At 41.9% G+C, this 19789-nt stretch overlaps 1 protein-coding gene across 1 annotated transcript in view; it reads left to right on the forward strand.

The window, feature by feature from the left end:
- Window positions 1–712: 712 nt before the first annotated feature.
- The window catches only part of POU1F1 (POU class 1 homeobox 1), a 21690-nt gene continuing 2613 nt past the window's right edge, over window positions 713–19789 (forward strand). Inside the window, exons 1-5 of the mRNA XM_034792194.1 lie at window positions 713–854; window positions 5247–5396; window positions 8577–8822; window positions 13974–14138; window positions 16855–16915. Of these exons, the coding sequence (XP_034648085.1) occupies window positions 713–854; window positions 5247–5396; window positions 8577–8822; window positions 13974–14138; window positions 16855–16915 (764 nt within the window). The remainder of the gene's footprint in view (window positions 855–5246; window positions 5397–8576; window positions 8823–13973; window positions 14139–16854; window positions 16916–19789) is intronic.

Raw genomic sequence — 19789 nt, forward strand, 5'->3', positions numbered from 1 at the left:
ATATTGTGTACACAGTTTTTCAAGAGCAGACATAAATTAGCTTAGATAAACATTTAGCAGTTTATGCTTACTTATGCCAAGTTCGGAGCCTCTTTGCTAGATATTCATTCTATGGTGTATAGCACTGATTTAGGCAAATATGACGAGTCAGCTGACATTCGTGCAAATTCTTGGCATTCGATTAATTTAGATTAATTTCTCTATACATTCTTTCATAGACTTTCATTTGATTTCTCTGCCAAGTAGCCATCAAAACAATTCCCGAGTGAGATTTTTGAAGCAGGTGTTAGCTATGGAAAGCTATTCAGTATTAACTGTACCTGCCTCACCTCTACAAACTTTGGAGACACCTTTTTTCCCCCCTGATTATTGTCCTTTCACAAAAGGCCTGATTTAAAGTATCTGTCAAATTGCGTGTCTGGTTTCCCTCTTCTCCCCCCATTAATTGGGCATCTATTATGTTTGGGTGGGAAGGAAGGAGGCTGTAGGCTGATATAGCAATACTGCTGGGGAAAGAACATTAACATGGATAAAGGGATTTCCTAGTGGTATAAATACCTGCACACGACCTCCCTGTGCTCTGGAGCCCTTGTTTATGTATATATGCAAGTTAGGAGAACTGGAATAGAGTTTGACTGCTGTTAATCAATAAGGATATATTTTGTTAGAAAATAGGGGAAGGTGTTTCTTTGTCTTTTCTCCTTTTGTGGGAATGAGTTGCCAAGCATTTACTTCAGCCGACACCTTCGTCCCCTTGAATTCTGACTCTTCTCCCGCTCTGCCTCTGATAATGCATCATAGCGCTGCAGAATGCTTGCCCGTCTCCAACCATGCTACCAATGTCGTATCTACAGGTACTTTTTTACTAGAACAATTACACTCTTGTTAACTAACTTTCTTTTTAAATGCTTTACCCTCTTTCTGTAAATGTTGCCAAACTTAACATAGAGATAGGGAAACACAGGAACAGCTATTTCGTATCAGCTCTGTAGTGACTAGGGACTACCTTCAAGCAGGAAAGTTTTCACAAGGCTATGTAAAAATGAATACATCTAGTGTGACTAAAATGTTTGCATTTTAGCCAAGTTTGTAGCTATCTCTAAATTTGTTATAGGATTAGGTTGAGGTATTTTACCAGCACAGTGATGTATTGGCTACAAATACTATCAAACTTTTGTAATGCAAAATAGTCTTCAGTGACAAACGTCTCCTGAAATAAACCAAATTATATTTTGCCTATGAAACTGCAGTTTATAAATATCTAAATGTATGATTTCAAATGGGTGATATACTTAAAATGAGGCAGATGCTGATGGCATTAGCTGGGGAAAATACCCATTAATGGGAAAATTAACATTTTAATAAATATAATAAATACTGAATAAAGACACTAGGATTTGGGTGAGATTTTCAAAAGCGCCAAGTTATTTAAGTGCATCGGACCCATCCTTCTGTGTTTTGGAAGTTGGTACATTTATCTGTGATTAACTTCAACTATATGTTAAAACTGAATAAAAATCAAATGTTTCCTAAGAGACAGAAAATGTGCTTGCTACCTGAAAATGTACAGAACTGGAGTTTTATCTCGTTGACATTTCTGTTCTTTCGAATGAATGAAAATAAAAGTTCAGAAATAGAGAGAACTTAATATTAATATTAAGAGAATATTAATCTCAGCTAACTCAATGACTCAAATTGGGTTCCATGGAGGGGAGAATTTTACTTGATGTCTTCAATAAAACGATGATCTCCTGTTAAGCATACTGGAAGTAACATCTTTCAATTGGAAGAAAAATGAACCACCTAACTACAGCACACTCCACAGAAAATTGAGAGTATTGATGACAACATGATTGCATATTAAATAGCGGCTCAAAATGTTTCATAGTGCTTGTTAGAAAAACATAGAACACTTAAATTAGAGAAAAGGGGACAAATTTCTATATCAATTTTATGGTAGCATTTTCTGAATTGTTTCTTTTCCGACATGCTCCAAAGTAAAGAATTGGCTGAAAATATCACCGCATCCTTTTACTAAGTCTATGCTTTAGTGTTTAATAATCATAGACCCAAGTCTGCAGTCCTTCCTAAAGCACAAATCCCACTGAAGTAAATGGAAATTTTGCCTAATAAGAAATGCAGAATCACATTCTATTTTATTGTATTATTACCCATAGCAAGAATGCCAGTATACAGTCCTAGAACAAAGAAAGACAAAGTGGGTGAGGAAATCTCTTTTAATGGACCAACTTCTTTTGGTGAAAGAGACAAGTTTTTGAGCTACACAGAACTCTTCAGGTCTGGGAAAGGGGGAAATGAAATAGAACTCTTTATAACTTGAAAGGTTGTCTCTTTCACCTACACAAATTTGTCCAATAAAAGATATGACCTCACCCACCTGGTCTCTCTAATATCCTGGACCTAACACAGCTACAACACTGCATAGAACAAAGAAACCAATAATAGAGAGAACATTTATTAGTATTAGGGGAAAGGTTCTAAGTTTTCAATACAGATGGCAAGAACTGTAATACATAGTGCTATGGTGAGTCCGTGTAAAGAACTTGTGCAAAAAAGAAATGTATAAGGATTTTTACACTGAATCATTATATAATTATTTTTTTAAAATGACATAATCCCTCACCATGCGTATGGGCCTTGTAGCTCCGTTGCATATGAATTAATTTTGCTAATCGGCACGTAAGTGAACACACACACACAAAAGCAAAGATACTGCATCATAAACTTTAGACAAGTATATGTTATCTGTATGCTATATATATTATTAAAGATATGTTCTGGAATAGATTTTATTTTAAAAAATATCTTAGCAATGTAAGACTTCACTCCAGCATCTGCTATTAAAATATTGCCAGGAAGTTGGAAATGTCAGTCTTTTATGTCTGAAAATCATGGGATGTGTGGATTAGCAAACTGCAGATTGGCAAAATTCAACAGTAAACAAGTAATTCAAAATAAGTCTTTAAAACTCTGTCTAAGCACAAAAGTTGTACAGCTTTATCTATACTGGTGTAGTTAAAGCAGTATAGTAGTCCCTAGTGTGGATGCAGTTTTGCTGGTATGAAGGTGCTTTACCAGTATAGTTTATTCCCATATGGAAAGAAGAATAAGCAATACTTATCTAAGGTCCCCTTATACCAGTATAACTGTGTCAACAATAGCCGCTGTACTGGTATAACTACATTGGTGGTAAAAATCACGCCGCCTCCTCCCTCAGCTAACATTGTTATACTAGTGCAATACGTGTATGGAAACTATATTAGTGTAGTTCTAAATATCTGAACTTTGATGACTATGATAATAACAATGTTGTAAACTATTAAAATTTCATAGATCATTGTTAGCATTTTTGCTATACTGCAGAAATCCTTTTGTGCATTTATACAATTCAGAAGAATCAAAGAAACCAACATAGTTCTGTAGTCTTAGAGACAATTCATATACAATCCAGTACTTTAAAAATATCCACTTGTTTGTATCTATTTTTCCTTTTAGTCCCAGAGCAAGGATGAAAGCAATGCAAATTTCTCCAGACTGTTCTAGCAACATGCTTCAGCTTTGATGTAGAAGGATTAGCCATGAATAGTAACCAAGTCATGCAGTTAGGGTGACCAGACAGCAAGTGTTGAAAATTGGGATGGGGGTGGGGAGTAATAGGAGCCTATGTAAGAAAAAGACCCAAAAATCGGGACTGTCCCTATAAAATCGGAACATCTGGTCACCCTACGTGCAGTTCTCATGTCTACCTTTCCTTGATTTCTCTGCTGCGGCTGCCAACACAGGAGCTGATTTGTGACTAGGTTTTCTGTGATGTGGACACACGTCCAAAAAGACATGAACAAATACCACAAACTCAATTAACTCAGCCCACTGAATTGCCATCTCACTAACTAACATTGAAATTACAGTTAGGGTTACCCAGTTTGAATTGTCATAAGTTCCTGAACGAGCCCTGATGTAGGATTCAGTGTTGCTGGGGCCATTTGGAAGCCAGGTGAATTTCTGAAAAGGTCAAAAGCATGGTCTCTCTATTGTTTGAGGGAGAGGGCTAAATCCATTATTTGGAAGCAACAACAGACTCATAAACTTCTTTCATGTATCAGCCTTAGAAGGAGACCATATATTCTCATTCTGTGTGATTTAGCACATCTCCACGTATCTTTAATATACAACAACTTCAAAAACCAGACTTCCTGTTTTGCTTGCATGCATGCAGAAATGCATGATAGATTTTTGGGATGCTGACACGAGACATTACGGAGCAGAGATCTGAACCTTAAATCTCTTCATTAGAGTCAGCTAAAATTATTAATATTTTTATTCACAGAATTGACCAGCAATAGCCCAACATTTGGGGATACAGAAAACTTTACAGAATATTTTGTCAGCATGAAATGCTGCCCTACATGGCCAATAATTTTATTAGTGAGGGTCATGCTGCTGCTTAAACCCTTACCTGATTTCCTGAGATGCCTGATACATAATAGTGTAGCCAAGCAAACAATGGAATCTATTTCCTTGTTCTCTTCTTCAAACTTCTGCCAGCCATCCTGCTGCCTGCCAGACTCCTGTGCAAACCATTTAGACAAAATGCTTGTGGCGCTATTGCGGCTGCTATTGCAAAATGTTGAGTTAGGCCTAAATTTTCAAAGTTTTGCATGTCTGTACTTTTGAATGTCCATCTAGAGACACCTTAAAGGGCCCTGGTTGTCAGAGGGTGGGTGCTCAGCACTTCTAAAAATCAGGCCCTTTTAAGGTGTCTTCAGGTGAGTGTCCCAAATCACTGCACGCGCAAATGTAGGGTTTAGCCTACCTAGAAAATTGTCCTCTTGGTTATATATGCTTCTTTTAGGGTTTGCATTTTAGGGGCTGATGGGCTTTTCAAGAACTTAGAAAAGATTAAAGTAAAAATAGATGGAACAATATTGGGGGCCTGATCTCCATACACATGTAAAGAGGACATCTTGTCAGGATGCCTAAATTATTACATTTGAGATAATAAATTAAGACCTGGCAAGATAAATCATTGCTCTTGGCTAAAAGTGAGCTAGCCTGTTTTCTGCTGAGGCATGAGCACCTACTGTAGGCTGTTCCCTACAGAATTACCTTGAGAGTTAAAAAGCAGTGTAGAATGGTTAGCATGCAGACAAAAACAAAGTACAAAGATATTCTCTGCCTCTGGACTGAAAGGATGTATCTTGAATCCTCATACATTTTCTTACCAGTCCCGTCTGTTTTGTCTTTGGTCCATACTCCTAAATGTTCCTACGTGCACTTCTCCATGGCGACTTTGGGAAACACGTCTACAGGTCTTCATTATTCTGTCCCTTCCTGTCATTATGGAAACCAACAGTCTACCTATGGGGTGATGGCAGGTAAGAGATATTCATTCATTCTAACAGGTTAGTTATTGGCATGATTGTTTGAGGGAATTTTCCTTCAGAGGGGCTGAGGAAATGGAGGTTAATGAGAGGAAGGATGGCCGTATGGTTAAGGCACTGAACTGGGACTCCAGAGAACTGGGTTCAGTTTCATGCTTTCTCACAGCCTCTATCTGGGGATCCTGAGCAAATCACTTACTTTCTCTGCCTCACTTCCCTGTCTGTGACACTGGGATAATGCTTCCTTTCTCTCACCCATTGTCTGTCTTGTGCACTTAGTTCCTGCCCCAAAGAGCCTCCAATCTGTCTTCTGCCATTACTGTATATGTGTACAGTGCCCAGTGCATTGGGGCCCCAATCTCAGTTGGGGCCTCAGGGCCCTATGCAGTACAAATAATAAAAATTATGACTGATTATGGAATTTTTATCAAATTCAGTGAGATAAATTCAGCACAGGATGGAGCTGCTTCAGAATCATCCACCCAGGGTGAGATCAATCAAAGAAACAAAAATAAATGTAGTTCCATTTTTGGTACTCATAAAACTTGTGACAAGATATCAAACATTCAGTTAACTGTGACTCAGATTTTGGCTTATGAACATTCTATTTCTCAATCCAGAGTCCCCACTCCTTTCTTCGAATACAATGGTTTGAGCATTGGCCTGCTAAACCCAGGGTTGTGAGTTCCATCCTTGAGGGGGCCACTTAAGGATCTGGGGCAAAAATCTGTCTGGGGATTGGTCCTCCTTTGAGCAGCGGGTTGGACCAAATGACCTCATGAGGTCCCTTCCAACCCTGATATTCTATGATTCTAAGCTGACTTGGAGCAGGTAGGGAAGAAAGAATGAAAAGGGCATTTTCTGGATTCTCCCTACCCCCGTGTTGTTCTTCCCTCCCAGTCTTTAGTGATACAAAACAAAGAGGGTAAGGTCACACCTTAACAGCTGATAGCTATGGGTGATCAGGATTGTCCCTTATACTCTCAATTAAAATCACATTGTTATGTGATAGTGGGGTTACTGTATGTGTGACACCACTATACCTTGTTATGAAACATCAAGGGAAATGTCCGGTGCCTGACATGGTTTAGTAGGTATAAGAAGCATTAGTCTTGCAGAGACTGCTGCAGGTTTTATGATTAATAACAGGCTGGCAAGCTTTGAAATAGGTACTTATGTTGAGTATTAACAACTTGCTTTCAACCAGAGTAAAGACATCAGGAGTGGTTTCTTTTCACGGAGATACAGTAGCTGACATGTAGGAATGTCAGTCCTTCAGAGTGAAAGGAAATGTGTGTGAAGGCCAAAGAGAAATCACTTAATTCAATTTATGCTTTTCCAAATCTCATGCAGCAATATGAATTGTTTTCACACAGAGGATCAATAGAGTTTATGATGTAACTTGTAAAGATGTTTCAGCACCCAGTGCAGTTCTCTAGAGACCACACTGAAGAGAGAAGAGAAATTGTTCAATATAAAGGTGTTCAAGTCAAGTATCAACCAGCAAAATAATGTAATGATGCCAGGGGAAGAGATTTGCCAGGAAATAACTATGGCTCAAAACTAATCCAAAATCAAACACAGCATTTTATTTCAATTGAGAAGGAGGGAAAATGTAAAAATAAATCAGCATAGGTGAATGTTTCCTCGTGTAGACTTTTCTGGGACAGCAAGTAAGACTCTTTCTTTCTTCACATGGCCAAATGCTCCTGCTTCTCTGTCTCTTCTTGTGTCTCTGGTACAGAAATTCTTGCTCAGATCTCTATGGGAAGTCCACCGAAGAAGAATCATTAGATGAGGAGGGTTTTCATTCAGAAATATCAACCTATTTCTACACCAAAAGAATTCCATGTTGCTGCAGTCTCCTTTTTTCCACTTCCTTTTAGGCATCAAGCCTGCAACCCCTGAGATGTTATCAGCAAGTCTCTCCCAGAGTCGCATTTTACAGACCTGCAGCATGCCCCATCCCAATGTGGTGAATGGAGTCAGCACTCTGCAAGGCAAGTCCTTCTCTTGTTTAGTCTTTTTCCCTTCAGACATTTAACAACTCCCTCCCCCTTTTCACAGTCATACTGCATGCGACTTAATATATCACTAGGGTTAGAACCTCCATTGTATTCCCAGCTCTCTGGAGGATGTAATCTAGGCAGTGAACAAGACAAGAAGAACAAAAGAGAAGGAAGAGAAAGGAACGATGGTCTTGTGGTTTAGATGCTGGGCTGGAGATGAGGGTTCACTTCCAGACTAGGCTACAGACTGCATGACTGGGCAAGTCAATTACTCTCTAGATTCCCCAGCTCTAAAATGGGGGTAAGAATTTTTCTTTTCTCCCATGCTTTGTCTACCTTGTCACTTCAGAGAGACAAGGTGGGTGATATCTTTTATCGGACCCACTTTTGTTGTTAATAAAAGATGTTACCTCACCTATGTTGTCTCTCTAAAATTCTGGGACCGACACCACTACAGCACCAATGCAAGCAACAGTGGAAGATATCAAATATTGTCTGTTCGGGTCAGGGAGTCTCTCTGTTTGTTCAGTGCCCAGCACAAAGGGCACCTGATCTTGATTAAATGGCGCTGTGTAATCCAGCAGTGAATAAAATTTAGCATAAAGTAGTTCATCCTTGTGCAATTACTTTCATCTCTAAAATTATAATGTGATTATCTTATCACTCATTGGGCTTCATCCTGTACTCTTTACTCAAGGAAATTTCCCATTGAAATTGGTTGCCTATAGTACTGAATCTGCATCTCACATGTAGTTTATAAAGTAGTATTGTTGGTACCAGAAAGCTAACAAAGACTATGGGCCAGATCCTCTGCTGGTGTAAACTGACATAGGTCCATTTACTTCAATGAAAGCAATGCTAATTTAGACCGGTTGAGTACCTGTCCCTATCTAAGGTACTTATATGGCCCTCATTCTCATAGTATTTGAACACTTCATAGCACATAATACTATTATTCACATTTCACAACTGAGGCAAAGCGTAACAGTTCAGGGAATTGAGCCCTGCTCTCCTCAGTGCCAGGCTGATACCCTAACCACTGGATAGTCCTTCCTCTTTATAGTATATAATATTACAAAGCTTAACAGTTGGTAGTTGGCACAAAGGTTTATTATGCAATGCTGGAGAATGATTATATCAAATTGTGTTTTTTGGCTTCATGCAGGTGGCCTGACCCCTTGCCTTTATAAATTCCCTGAACATGCGCTGAGTGCCAGTTCCTGTGCTCTGGGGCATGGCTTCACTCCCATGCACCAGTCTATCCTTGGAGATGATCCCGCAGCCACTGACTTCAAGCAGGAATTCCGCAGAAAAACCAAGTCTGTTGAAGAGCCAATAGACATGGATTCCCCTGAAATCAGGGAACTGGAAAAGTTTGCCAATGAGTTCAAACTGAGGAGAATTAAGCTAGGTACGTGCTTTCTACCAGCCAACTATAGCCTGAAAATCCAAATGAAAGCTCAATTATTTCTGTATCTTTTATATTCTAGTCCACGTGATATGCTTTATTATTTAAAACCTGCCTCACATTTACCAAGCTTTCTCCATACCTAGAAGACTTGTTTAGAATTAATTACCTCAAGCTTTTTGCAACTTTTTGCAATAATAGTAAGTGATTTTAAAGCTTTCTGCTGTATGTACTACTTCTGTCTGCCTCTGAGAGCAAATTATTGTTACCTGGACTAGCTGTATTCTAGGGGAAAGTGTGATCAATTACACAAATCATACTGTAAAGTTGCATTTAATTCAGCCTTTCAGGATTGTCATGGAAATTTGCTAAACCGGATACAAAAGCTACTTGTTACTGTGATAGTGAAAAACCTAAGGATACTTTGCCTGTCAAAAATTATTCACCAAGGCCGTTGTACAAGTTGTAAGGCCGATTTAAGGTATGATTTAGATACAAAATGACACATTTTAAAGTGATTTCAATGGAGTAGAACAGGAAATGATTTTTATCCTGTGAAAAATTGATGAAAGTGAAATTTTATTCATTTTCACCAAGTTTTTGGTTGCCCAAAATAGTAAAAAATATATTTTTTTATATAAAACCCATTTTTAAAAAAAGAAAGCAGCTGTTGTAGCAATAAATTTCCATTTAGTCAAAAAGCCATTTTCATTTTAGATGGAAAATTTCCATCCAGCTCTAGTCTTCAACCCTTCCTTTAAAATTGTACTCCAAGTTTTTTCCTTTAAATATCCAGTTGATACATATTAGGGTGACCCCCTCACCAGTATGCAGGAATTAAAGTAAAGACTTGTTTACACACGCAGTTGCACTGGTTTAACTCAAATTGGTTTTAAAACAGATGTATTTAAACTGGGGCAAAACCCCTGTGTGGACACTCTGAAGTGGATTTAAACTCGGCTTATATTAATATAGCTGAAATCAATTCCATGCTGATAAACAAAATTGATACTTCATTCTTAATTGAAGGGAGTTGCAGTGATTAGGGCTTGGCTACACTTAAAACCTATATTGGCAGAGCTACCTTAGTTAGGGATGTGAAAAAACCCACAGCCTTGAGCAATGTAGTGTGCCAACAAACCCCCTAGTGTAGATACAGCTGTGCTTATGAAAGAGGGTTTCTGGCAGCATAACTAACTTTGTTTGGGAAGGGGTTACTACATTGGCAGAAAACCTCATTCTAGTGTACAGTGCATCTACAATACGGTGCTATGTCAGCATAGTCTCTGTAGCCTAGATATAGCCTTAACTACAAGAATTTCTAAACAGATTTAGTGAAATCAGTACAAATTTTGTGTGTACACAGGCCTTAGTTAAATCAGTGTAACTGTGTGTAGATAAGGTCTTGGAAAAAGCCTGGGAGAACACAGCTGAAAACTAGGGTTGCCAAATTTCTTATCGCACAAAACCAAACACCCGAGCCCGACCCCTTCCCCGAGGCCATGCCCCTGCTTATACATTCCCCCTCCCTCAGTGGCTTGCTCTCCCCCACCCTCACTCACTTTCACTGGGCTAGGGCAGGGGGTTGGGGTGCGGGAGGGAGTAAAGGCTCTAACTGGGGGTGTGGCCTCCAGGGTAGTGCCAGAAATGAGGGGTGCAGGGTATGGAAGGGTGCTCCGGGCTGGGGCAGGAGGTTGGGGTGCAGGAAGGGGCTCCAGGATGAGGGGTGGGGCAGAGGGGTTCAGGGTGTGGGAGGGGTCTCTGGGTTGGGGGTTGGGGTGCAGGAGGGGGGTCCAGGTTTGGGGGGCTCAGGGATGGGGGAGGAGGGTGGGGCTCAGTGTTGGGGCACGTGCTTAATCGGGTGCAGCGGTGCAGCGGGGGGTCTAAGACAGGCTTCCTGCCTGTCCTGACTCCATGCTTTGCATGCCCCAGAAACAGCCAGCAGGTCCAGCTCTTAGGCAGAGGCACGCCAGGTGGCTCTGCGCACTGCTCTTGCCTGCAGGCACTGCCCCCGCAGCTCCCATTGGCCACAGTTCCCGGCCAATGGGAGTGCAGAGCCAGTGCTCGGCGTGGGAGCAGAGCGCAGAGCCCTGTGGCCCCTCCGCCTAGAAGCTGGACCTGCTGGCAGCTTCCAGGGCACAGCGCAGAGCCAGAACAGGTAGGGATTAGCCTGCCTTAGCTCCGTAGCATCACCGACCTAACTTTTTACAGTCCGGTCGGCAGTGCTGACTGGAGCCGCCAGAGTCCTTTTTCGACCAGGTGTTCCACTCGAAAACCAGACACCTGGTCACCCTATTTTGAGGGAGAGGCCCCTACTTCTTGGGAGAACTGAGGTTACCCTTCTCCTGCCTCTTTGCTGGCTGTTGAAATGATCATGTTTCAAGCAGAAAAATCTGAATTCAGAGTCTGGGAGGAGATGGTGGCTTTCTCCAAGCCCTTTTGTCAGTAAGTGGAGTATCCCCAGCACTTGACAGGAGGAGAATAATTGTTCAGTCTGAGAGACCCCATCAGCATCTGCCTGATTCTTCACACCTGACCCCTGGCTAGTTTCCTCCCCTCCTTTGGAAGGCAGAGAAGGAAAGGGAGGGAGCCTCCTGCGTCAAACTCTCCTGCCTCTTCTGGGAAATACAGTCTGGCCTGCCAGCTGCTTCCCCTTCCTTAGCTGGAACCCTGGGGGTAGAGAGTGGCCTTACCAGTTCCTTCTCTCTACCTGGAACTGCATAGTGTGTGGTGTGTGTGTGTGGGGGTGATGATGGGACAGCTCCATGCCCTATCTCTCATACATACATGCACTTCTGTTTTGCTCTTTGGGAACCTGGACTTCTATCAGATTCATGTATTCCCTTGTCCCTGGGCCATGTCCCATCACACATGATGACGCAATTTCATTTCACTAAATGATCTCAATGTACAACATACAACAACCAAAACTGAGGACTCCCCCTCCAGTTTTAGATTTATTTTAACCACTGCTGAGTATCGTGGTGACCAGTTTGTTACCATCTGAGAACTACTTGGGGATGATGTGAAATGTATGGATGATCTCACCTTGGTTTCTGGTGGATAGATGTCCACATCACACTCACTGGCAGCCTCAGTACCATACAAAGATTAAATGGGCACTGGTGCTGGATTATCCCGATCACCCCTATAGATTTCCCTCCATGACAAGATGGAAGCACACTGGTGGGGTAGAGTGAGGAAGCTTGGTCCTGTCTGTGCTGCACTGAAAAAAAACGATGTTGTGTGTGTCAAACACTGCAAATCCAGCCCTCATGGGTACTAAATTCACTTTGTGAATTAAGAGTTGTCATTTTTACATTATCTCCTATAACAATAGAGCGTATCATTACAGAATATGACACAACTCCACTGTAAAACACAGCTCTATAAAAACATGTAATTTATATGGCTGTAACAGTCATCTGTATTATCTCTACAGCTACAGGGATATTGCCATCCATTTACAGTACAGAAATGAGGGCTAGAGCAAGGATATGCTGTCTGAAGCAGTGTTTATGACCTGTGCTGTTTTGCTGTATATCATGACTATTTAACTGTCAGTCATAGAAAGGGCAAGATTACCTATGCCAGGGGTTCTCAAACTGGGAGTCGGGACCCCTCAGGGGGTCATGAGGTTCTTACATGGGGGGTCGGGAGCTGTCAGCCTCCACCCCAAACCCCGCTTTGCCTCGAGCATTTATAATGGTGTTAAATATACACCTCTACCCTGATATAACACAAATTCAGACATAACATGGTAAAGCAGTGCTCGGGGGGGAGGTGGGGGGGCTGCACACTCCGGTGGATCAAAGCAAGTTCGATATAACGCGGTTTCACCTATAACGCGATAAGATTTTTTTTGGCTCCCGAGGACAACGTTGTATCGAGGTAGAGGTGTATTAAGTGTTTTTAATTTATAAGGGGGGTCACACTCAGAGGCTTGCTATGTGAAAGGGGTCACCAGTACAAAAGTCTGAGAACCACTGACCTATGCCCAAGAGTACTTCAGTAGTAATTATTTACAGTGGCATGATCCTGAATTCCTGAACACTCAAAACTCCATTGACTTAAACAGCTGTGACTGAATAGAGACTGCAGGATTGGTCTTAGTGCCATTAATAAAAATGGGATGGACCAACAGCCTAAACTGAAGTGGACAGTGCCTGCTAGGGCAAAATGTTAATGTTAATACAGAAAGAGGGTTTGATACTGTGAGGTACTTTGCACCCTCACTACCTTCTAAAGTCAATAGGAGGGGAAGACACTCAGCACCTTGAGGATTATGCCCGTTATGGGGAGGAGGTAGAAGAAGACTTAGCTGTGTCTACAGTGGGGATTAGGCCAACCTAACTACGGCACTCACTGAATGATATTTTTCTCAAGCCCTGAGCAACATAGCTGGGTTGATCGAATTTTTGAGGTGTGGCCCAGGCCTGTGAGAGAAAGGACCAACCCAGGAAATGGGATTGGAAATTGTGCTTTATTTTGTTGTTTACATTCTTCTTTGCATAATGGTAGTGCCTAGAGCCTCTGCTCATGGATCAAGGCCCCATTGTCCTAGGCACTGTACAGATACATAATGAAAAGACAGAGCCTCCCCCATAGAGTTTACAATCCAAGTATATGAGGAGAATCAGCAGGTGGACACAACAAACTGAGGGTAAACGAAATTTAACAGGACAATAATGATTACTGTGAGAAGCAGCAGTCACAGAAGTTACAATGGTGTGAGTAAAAATCAGGGTATATTCTTAGATTTTTAAGTCTTAACTCTGCATTGTTCTTCTTTTCTGGGTTTAAATCAGACCCCTAACATTAAAATAAACTTGTAATTCTGTGTGCAGAATTACTGCATGATCATTTGCTGTTGCTTCCTGCCTGTATTATCATACTGTTCAAATTGCATATGTCTCATGATAGACACGGGGACAGATGCTCATCTCATCTGTTTACACTTGTGAACTCCACTGAAGTCAAGAGAGTTACAGCAGAGTTAGACTGATGTCAGATCAAAAACAGCCAAAGAAAATGCTTAAGGCATCTTGCCAAAAAGTGTGTTTTGGGGGCTGTGACCAAGGCAGAATGTGTCTTAATGTAAATAAACCAGGTTAGGTTACTCAATTTTTTTTCCTCTTTATTGCTTTTTGACAGGCTATACACAAACAAACGTTGGAGAAGCCCTGGCAGCTGTGCATGGCTCTGAGTTCAGTCAAACAACTATTTGCCGATTTGAAAATTTGCAGCTAAGCTTCAAGAATGCCTGCAAACTGAAATTGATATTATCCAAGTGGCTGGAAGAAGCAGAACAAATAGGAGGTAGATATTTATAATACCCCTAGAATTTAGTCTTACCCCTATAAGAAGCACTTTAATGTATAAGATGGCTAGTAGGGTATAACTTCCACTGGTCTAGCTTTTTGTTTATTCAGGTGGGGAAGTTAAATATAAATATTGTAGGATCAGTACATGCATTAAATTCAGTAGGACTGATGCCTGTGTCGTGGGTAGAGGGAAGCAAATCTGTCAAAAAAGTGTGGCTAGCACAAATTAGGGAGATGTGACTCTCTTATATGTCGCTCATTTCCCTCAAGCCTATTCATGCAAACTAACCCAGATCTTGAGGTGCAGGGCAGCTGTTTTTTGATGCACTACCATTGAATTCTAGTCCAAAAGACAGCATAGCTGGCTGTGGAAGAATCACTGGTATAAGGAAATCTTCCAATGGCAGAGCGCTGATGTTGCTCCCTACTACAGTTGTAAGGGATGTGGCAATGGGAAAAGGAATGTGACTAGCCAACACCAAGCCCCCAATAACAGTAGTAGGGTGGGGGCTATCATGGGCATGTTGACATCTGCTCTTTGCCATTGAAGGATCCCCTTCCCTATGCCCTGCAAAACCCCAGCTGCTGGATGAGCCGCTGGGATTCTGTGGCAGAGGCGTGGTTTAGGACATGATTTAGAATAGGTTCGCTGTTGTAAATTACATCGGAAGACCTGCCCAGCACATAACTGGCTCAGGATGAGGAGAGTCTCTGGCAGCGTGTGGTCCTGGGCCTTAATCCTGTAGCGGAGGTTCTGCACGTCAGCAGCTGGTATGCTGGGGGTTAGAAGAAACCACCTCCAGATCCAAAGCCTCTCTCCACTGTAAGATTCCCCTAATGACCAACCCAGGTGGGCAGGTGACTCTTTCATATACAGCAGAGCTGACTCCTTCCTATTGAGGATCCAACTCAGCTTGGACAGAATTTCTCATCTGGGCCCCAAGATGGCTGATCCTTTCTAATCTCACAATCAAAGCTTCTCCTAAGACATGCAGTATGTTCTGGAGTGCCACTGACAGAGGACCTAGTACACGCTAGATTGGATTAAATCAGATCTTGTATGTTCTATCACTATCAAAATGACTTTACTGATCATTAAGAAAAGAGAAATGATGTGTAAGTAAGAAGATACTTCCATTGTTATAGTAATTTTTACCATTGCTATTTAACCCCTACATTTTTATCTGTTCGGTGAACTCCTGCCTGCTTTTTGCTCCTCCAAACCACAAATGATGGGGGCGGGACCTCGGGTGGAAGGGGCGGAGATGCGGGGGTGTCAGCCTCCCCCAGCCAGCACTGCCCGGCCTGTGCCGCCTGGGGCTCCGGTGGCAATTTAAAGGGCCTGGGGCTCCGGTTGCTGCTGCAGTAGCAGCGACGTCCGCCATCACCAGAAGCCCCAGGCCCTTTTAAATCGCCGGGCCCTGGGGCAGCTGCCCCTTTTGCCTGTTGTTGTTTGTTCTAGAAAAGCATCCTCCACCTCCTCTTCTCAATTTGATGGTCAATAGTAGATGCCATATCATCATGTCACCCTTATTTTATTCCCCTTTTATCTTTCCCAGAGACTTTCAAATGGTCTGCCTCTTATCTACTTCTGAACCTCAGATAAATGGGTATATATTCTTGATGTACAATGCAACACCACCTCCTTTTTCACTGACTGTCCTTCCTGAACATGCTATGCCCCTCTATAACTAATATTCCAGTCCTGAGATTTAGCCCACCAATCTCTGTGATACCAATTGTCATCATTTAGCTTATGTACTAACTTTCAGTTTTTCCTGTTTATTCCCCATACTCCTTCCATTTGTGTATAGGCATCTAATATGTTGAGCAGATTCCCCCACTAATTTCCTTCTTCTTGCTCCTGTGACCTTATTGTAATTTTCCATGTCCTACACAACATCTAGCTTTTTTCTGTTTAACTGTGGGCATTTGTCAACTGCCTCTTTGAATCTAGTATAAAGCCCTCACTAGGTTGGTGAATCAGTACGCGAAGATACTCTGGCCCTCCTTGGTCAGGTGGACCCCATCTCTTCCTAGCAATCCTCCTTCCCGGAACAGCATCCCATGGTTGAGGAAGCCAATGATGCAATCTCAGATGCATCCAAAATCAGCCCTTGTGTGAGCTCAGCCTGCATTCATGAGCCATGTTCATAATGGGTACAAATTCTTTTGCCCTGTGTGTGGATATCCAGGCCAACAGACTTGGTGTTTCTCCAGTGCATTTTGAAAATGAACTGCATCTCTTGGAACAAATTACATCAACATTTCCTACTATGACCATTAAACTCACTGGCACAAAACTGCAAAAAAACCCAAACCAAAACAACAACCTCTGATCAAACCCAAACCAGGCCTATGAGTTTGCAACAAGATTCAGCCCTGGGAAACATTACCTGGGGTTGGACAGGAAATATTTTTATGTACAGGCTGATTCTGACACACTCAAAAAAATGAATCTGCTTTGAACCAGCATAGATAGGTTCCTTCAGCACTATTCACAACATAAACCCTTACTTACTCCTGAAGAATGCAATTACAACATTCAGCCACCAGATGTCCCACAGAGAAATGTTTCAAAGCAGACCATTCAGCAACAATATCTGGCATGCGTTCCTGGTATTAAAACATGACTGGTAACAATGGTTTCTAGAAATTATTGTACTTGTTTTAATCTTGTATGGAAGGTAACTCCCCCTTTTTTAATATAGCTTTATACAATGAAAAAGTTGGCGTGAATGAGCGGAAAAGAAAGCGCAGAACCACCATAAGGTAATACAATACTTCAGAAAATTATGTATGGGAAGTCTTTTTTTTTTTCTTTTTTTTTCAGATCCTTATTAGGTTAGAAGCCCTATCTAGAGCTGGTTGAAAAAATAAATCAAAATTTGAAAAACGGGGACAAATTTTGTGTGAAAATTTTCCCAAAAATTTCATACTATTTATCAACCAACTAAAGAGCTGCACCAAAACCTTCAGCCTTTTAATTTTTTTCAACCCCCTCCCAAACCCCCACACACACTTTTTGTTTGTAAAAAACATACCCACTTATGACCCTTGGTAATCCCATCCTTTAGATGTCCAACTCAGTAATAAGCTTCTGTACCCCACTGGCTCCTTATACAGCCTCTGAACTTCCTTTGTGGGAGGTTTGATGATACAGGAGCAATTGCACTACTTCTGCTATTACTTCACATAGCAGGAAGTTGTCAGAGAAACCCTGAAAAGTCACTAGATGCCGCTATTTAAGCATTCAAAAGGCACCAAAAATGTCATTAAATAACATGTCCACAGAATTCAACAAAGAATTTTGTACATACACATGATAAATTTGCATTGAACATAATACTGAAATAATACATTATAGAATTTCTATATACACTAATCACTGAAAATGTGTTTAGACTGTATGTCATATTCCAACAGGTGTTTGTCATAGAGTTTTGAAGCGCATTCCAGGGCTTCTTGTGCTGAGAGACTGTGAATGGGATTTGACTAGAGCTCCTGTTGGCAGAAGAGGTTATTTACTGTAACTGGAGATTCTTTGAGATGTGTGGTCCCTATCTGGATTCCAAATGTGGGTGCGCATGCACGCGGTGCGCCAGAACTGTTCATAATTGTGTCCGTTGACCCGCACATGCATTGTGCATCAACTGCGTGGCGTATCTGAGGCTTTAAAGGGGCTGTGAGGATTGACGCTGCTCCAGTAAGCAATGGAGCCTGGAGCGGAGGGCGGATATTGGAATCCAAATGGGGACCCCATATCTTAAAGAACCTCCAGTTACAGTAAATAACCTTTTCTTCGAGTGATGGTCTGTATGTGGATTCCAAATGTGGGAGAGTAGTGAGCAGTACTCATTGCAGAGGTGGGTGTGAGGGCTCACCAGAAGTTACAGGCTGAAGGACAGCTCGATCAACTGCCCCATCCACCACTGCAGCAGGGACGAGGGCATAGTGGGCAGTAAAAGTGTGGACAGAGGACCAAGTGGCCTCCCAACAAATGTCCTGCCATGGAACATCCTTATAAGACTGCCGTGACGGTTTAAGCACGCATGGAGTAGGCTATGACCCCTGATGGGAGGTGTGTGTGTGGGGGGGGGGGAGAGGACGTGAGAGAGAGCGTAGCAGTCCATAATACAGAGGGAGATCCACGGGGAGAGGCGTTGTGAAGAGAGGGTGCGGCCCCAGCAGCATTCTGCAATGGTGAGGAAGAGGCAGGATGAAGCGCAGAAGGCACAAGTGTGGTGCAGATAAAAGGCAAGTGCTTGGCGGACGTCGAGGGTGTAGCGTGTGTTCCCTGTATTAGGCGTGTGGTTTAGGGTAGAATGTGGGGACGATGTCCCTTGGAGCTGGCTTTCTCTGTTTTTGCACCTTCGGTGGCCCACATCGATGGAGTTCAGCCCCCTCTGTCTGTGGAAGCAGAGCGGGCACGGGCCCTCTTGTTGTTAATATAGCTCATTAACAAAAGTATTTACATACATAAATAAGCAAAATCAGAGGGGTAATGATACATCAATAAAATTATGTATTTTGATCCAATTATTAGCTAAACATGATGAAACCTCTTTGCTAGGTTGTTCCAAACTATGATGACCTGGATACCACCCAGGAATGGCTCCAGTGCACAGATCTGTCCCAATGCCTGTACTAGCATGTATACAATCCTAGTGTCATTGCAAAGAGTTTTGTACAAAATTTTGTTAAATCCAGCATGACTCTAGGTATCTTTGTTAGGGGGAGAGAGGCCATCTGGAATACTCTTCAGAGATCCGTGGTGTTTAGAGTCAAAGACCCTTTTTCTAATTACTGAAGAGGTCATAGTCCCAATATGAGACACCTCTTCACAGCTCCAATTCTACATGGCATGCTGCTGCTCAGCTATCAGTACTATGCTGGCATCCATGAAACACCTTTGATTTGCAAGCCAGTACAACTAAGTGGTTCCTTACACACTATAAATGATCAGTTTTGTATACACACTGTGCAAGGGGCATTCTGTGGACGCAGTAAGAAAATCTTCACTGGTCCCTTGGGGAGCATGGGGACCCAGTCTGGGAACCTCTTTAAGAATGAGCTGGAAGAGAGTACACTACCTTATCTGCACTTCACTCTTATTGAAGATAGGAAGAAGTGTTAGGTAGGTTTCTTGAGGATAAAATAGAAGCTGGAGATGAAAAACAGTAAGTGAGTTAGCCTACTCCAGTGCAGGAGCTTTGTATGGCCTGATCAAACTATCCATAATATGGATATGGGAAATCATATTTTATTTTCAGCTAGCTAGCATCAGTAGCCCAACATAAAAAAGAAAATGCATTACTAATGAAATTACACTAAGGGCACTCTAATGTTACATGCAAAGTTATTCACCAGTACTAGAATTTATGCTGAAGTGTCCTGAACCTAACAGAAATAAACATGCTCCGTATCTAGACTAAAGTGTACAGTGACCTCTTGTGGACAAAAAAAAAAAACCTGCAGCTAATGCTAAAACCAGGTGTGACAAGATCAAGCTTTTCATCCTAACTGCTTTTTTACAAGCATGTTTCAGGCACTTATTCTTTTGGGACAATAAACAGCACCAAAAAAAAAAAAAAAAAAAAAAAAGGAGGAAAAGTTTTCCCTTTTTTTACCCTCCCCGCCTGAATA

The sequence above is a fragment of the Trachemys scripta genome, chromosome 1 (assembly GCF_013100865.1).
Source record: "Trachemys scripta elegans isolate TJP31775 chromosome 1, CAS_Tse_1.0, whole genome shotgun sequence".
Lineage (NCBI taxonomy): Eukaryota > Metazoa > Chordata > Testudines > Emydidae > Trachemys > Trachemys scripta.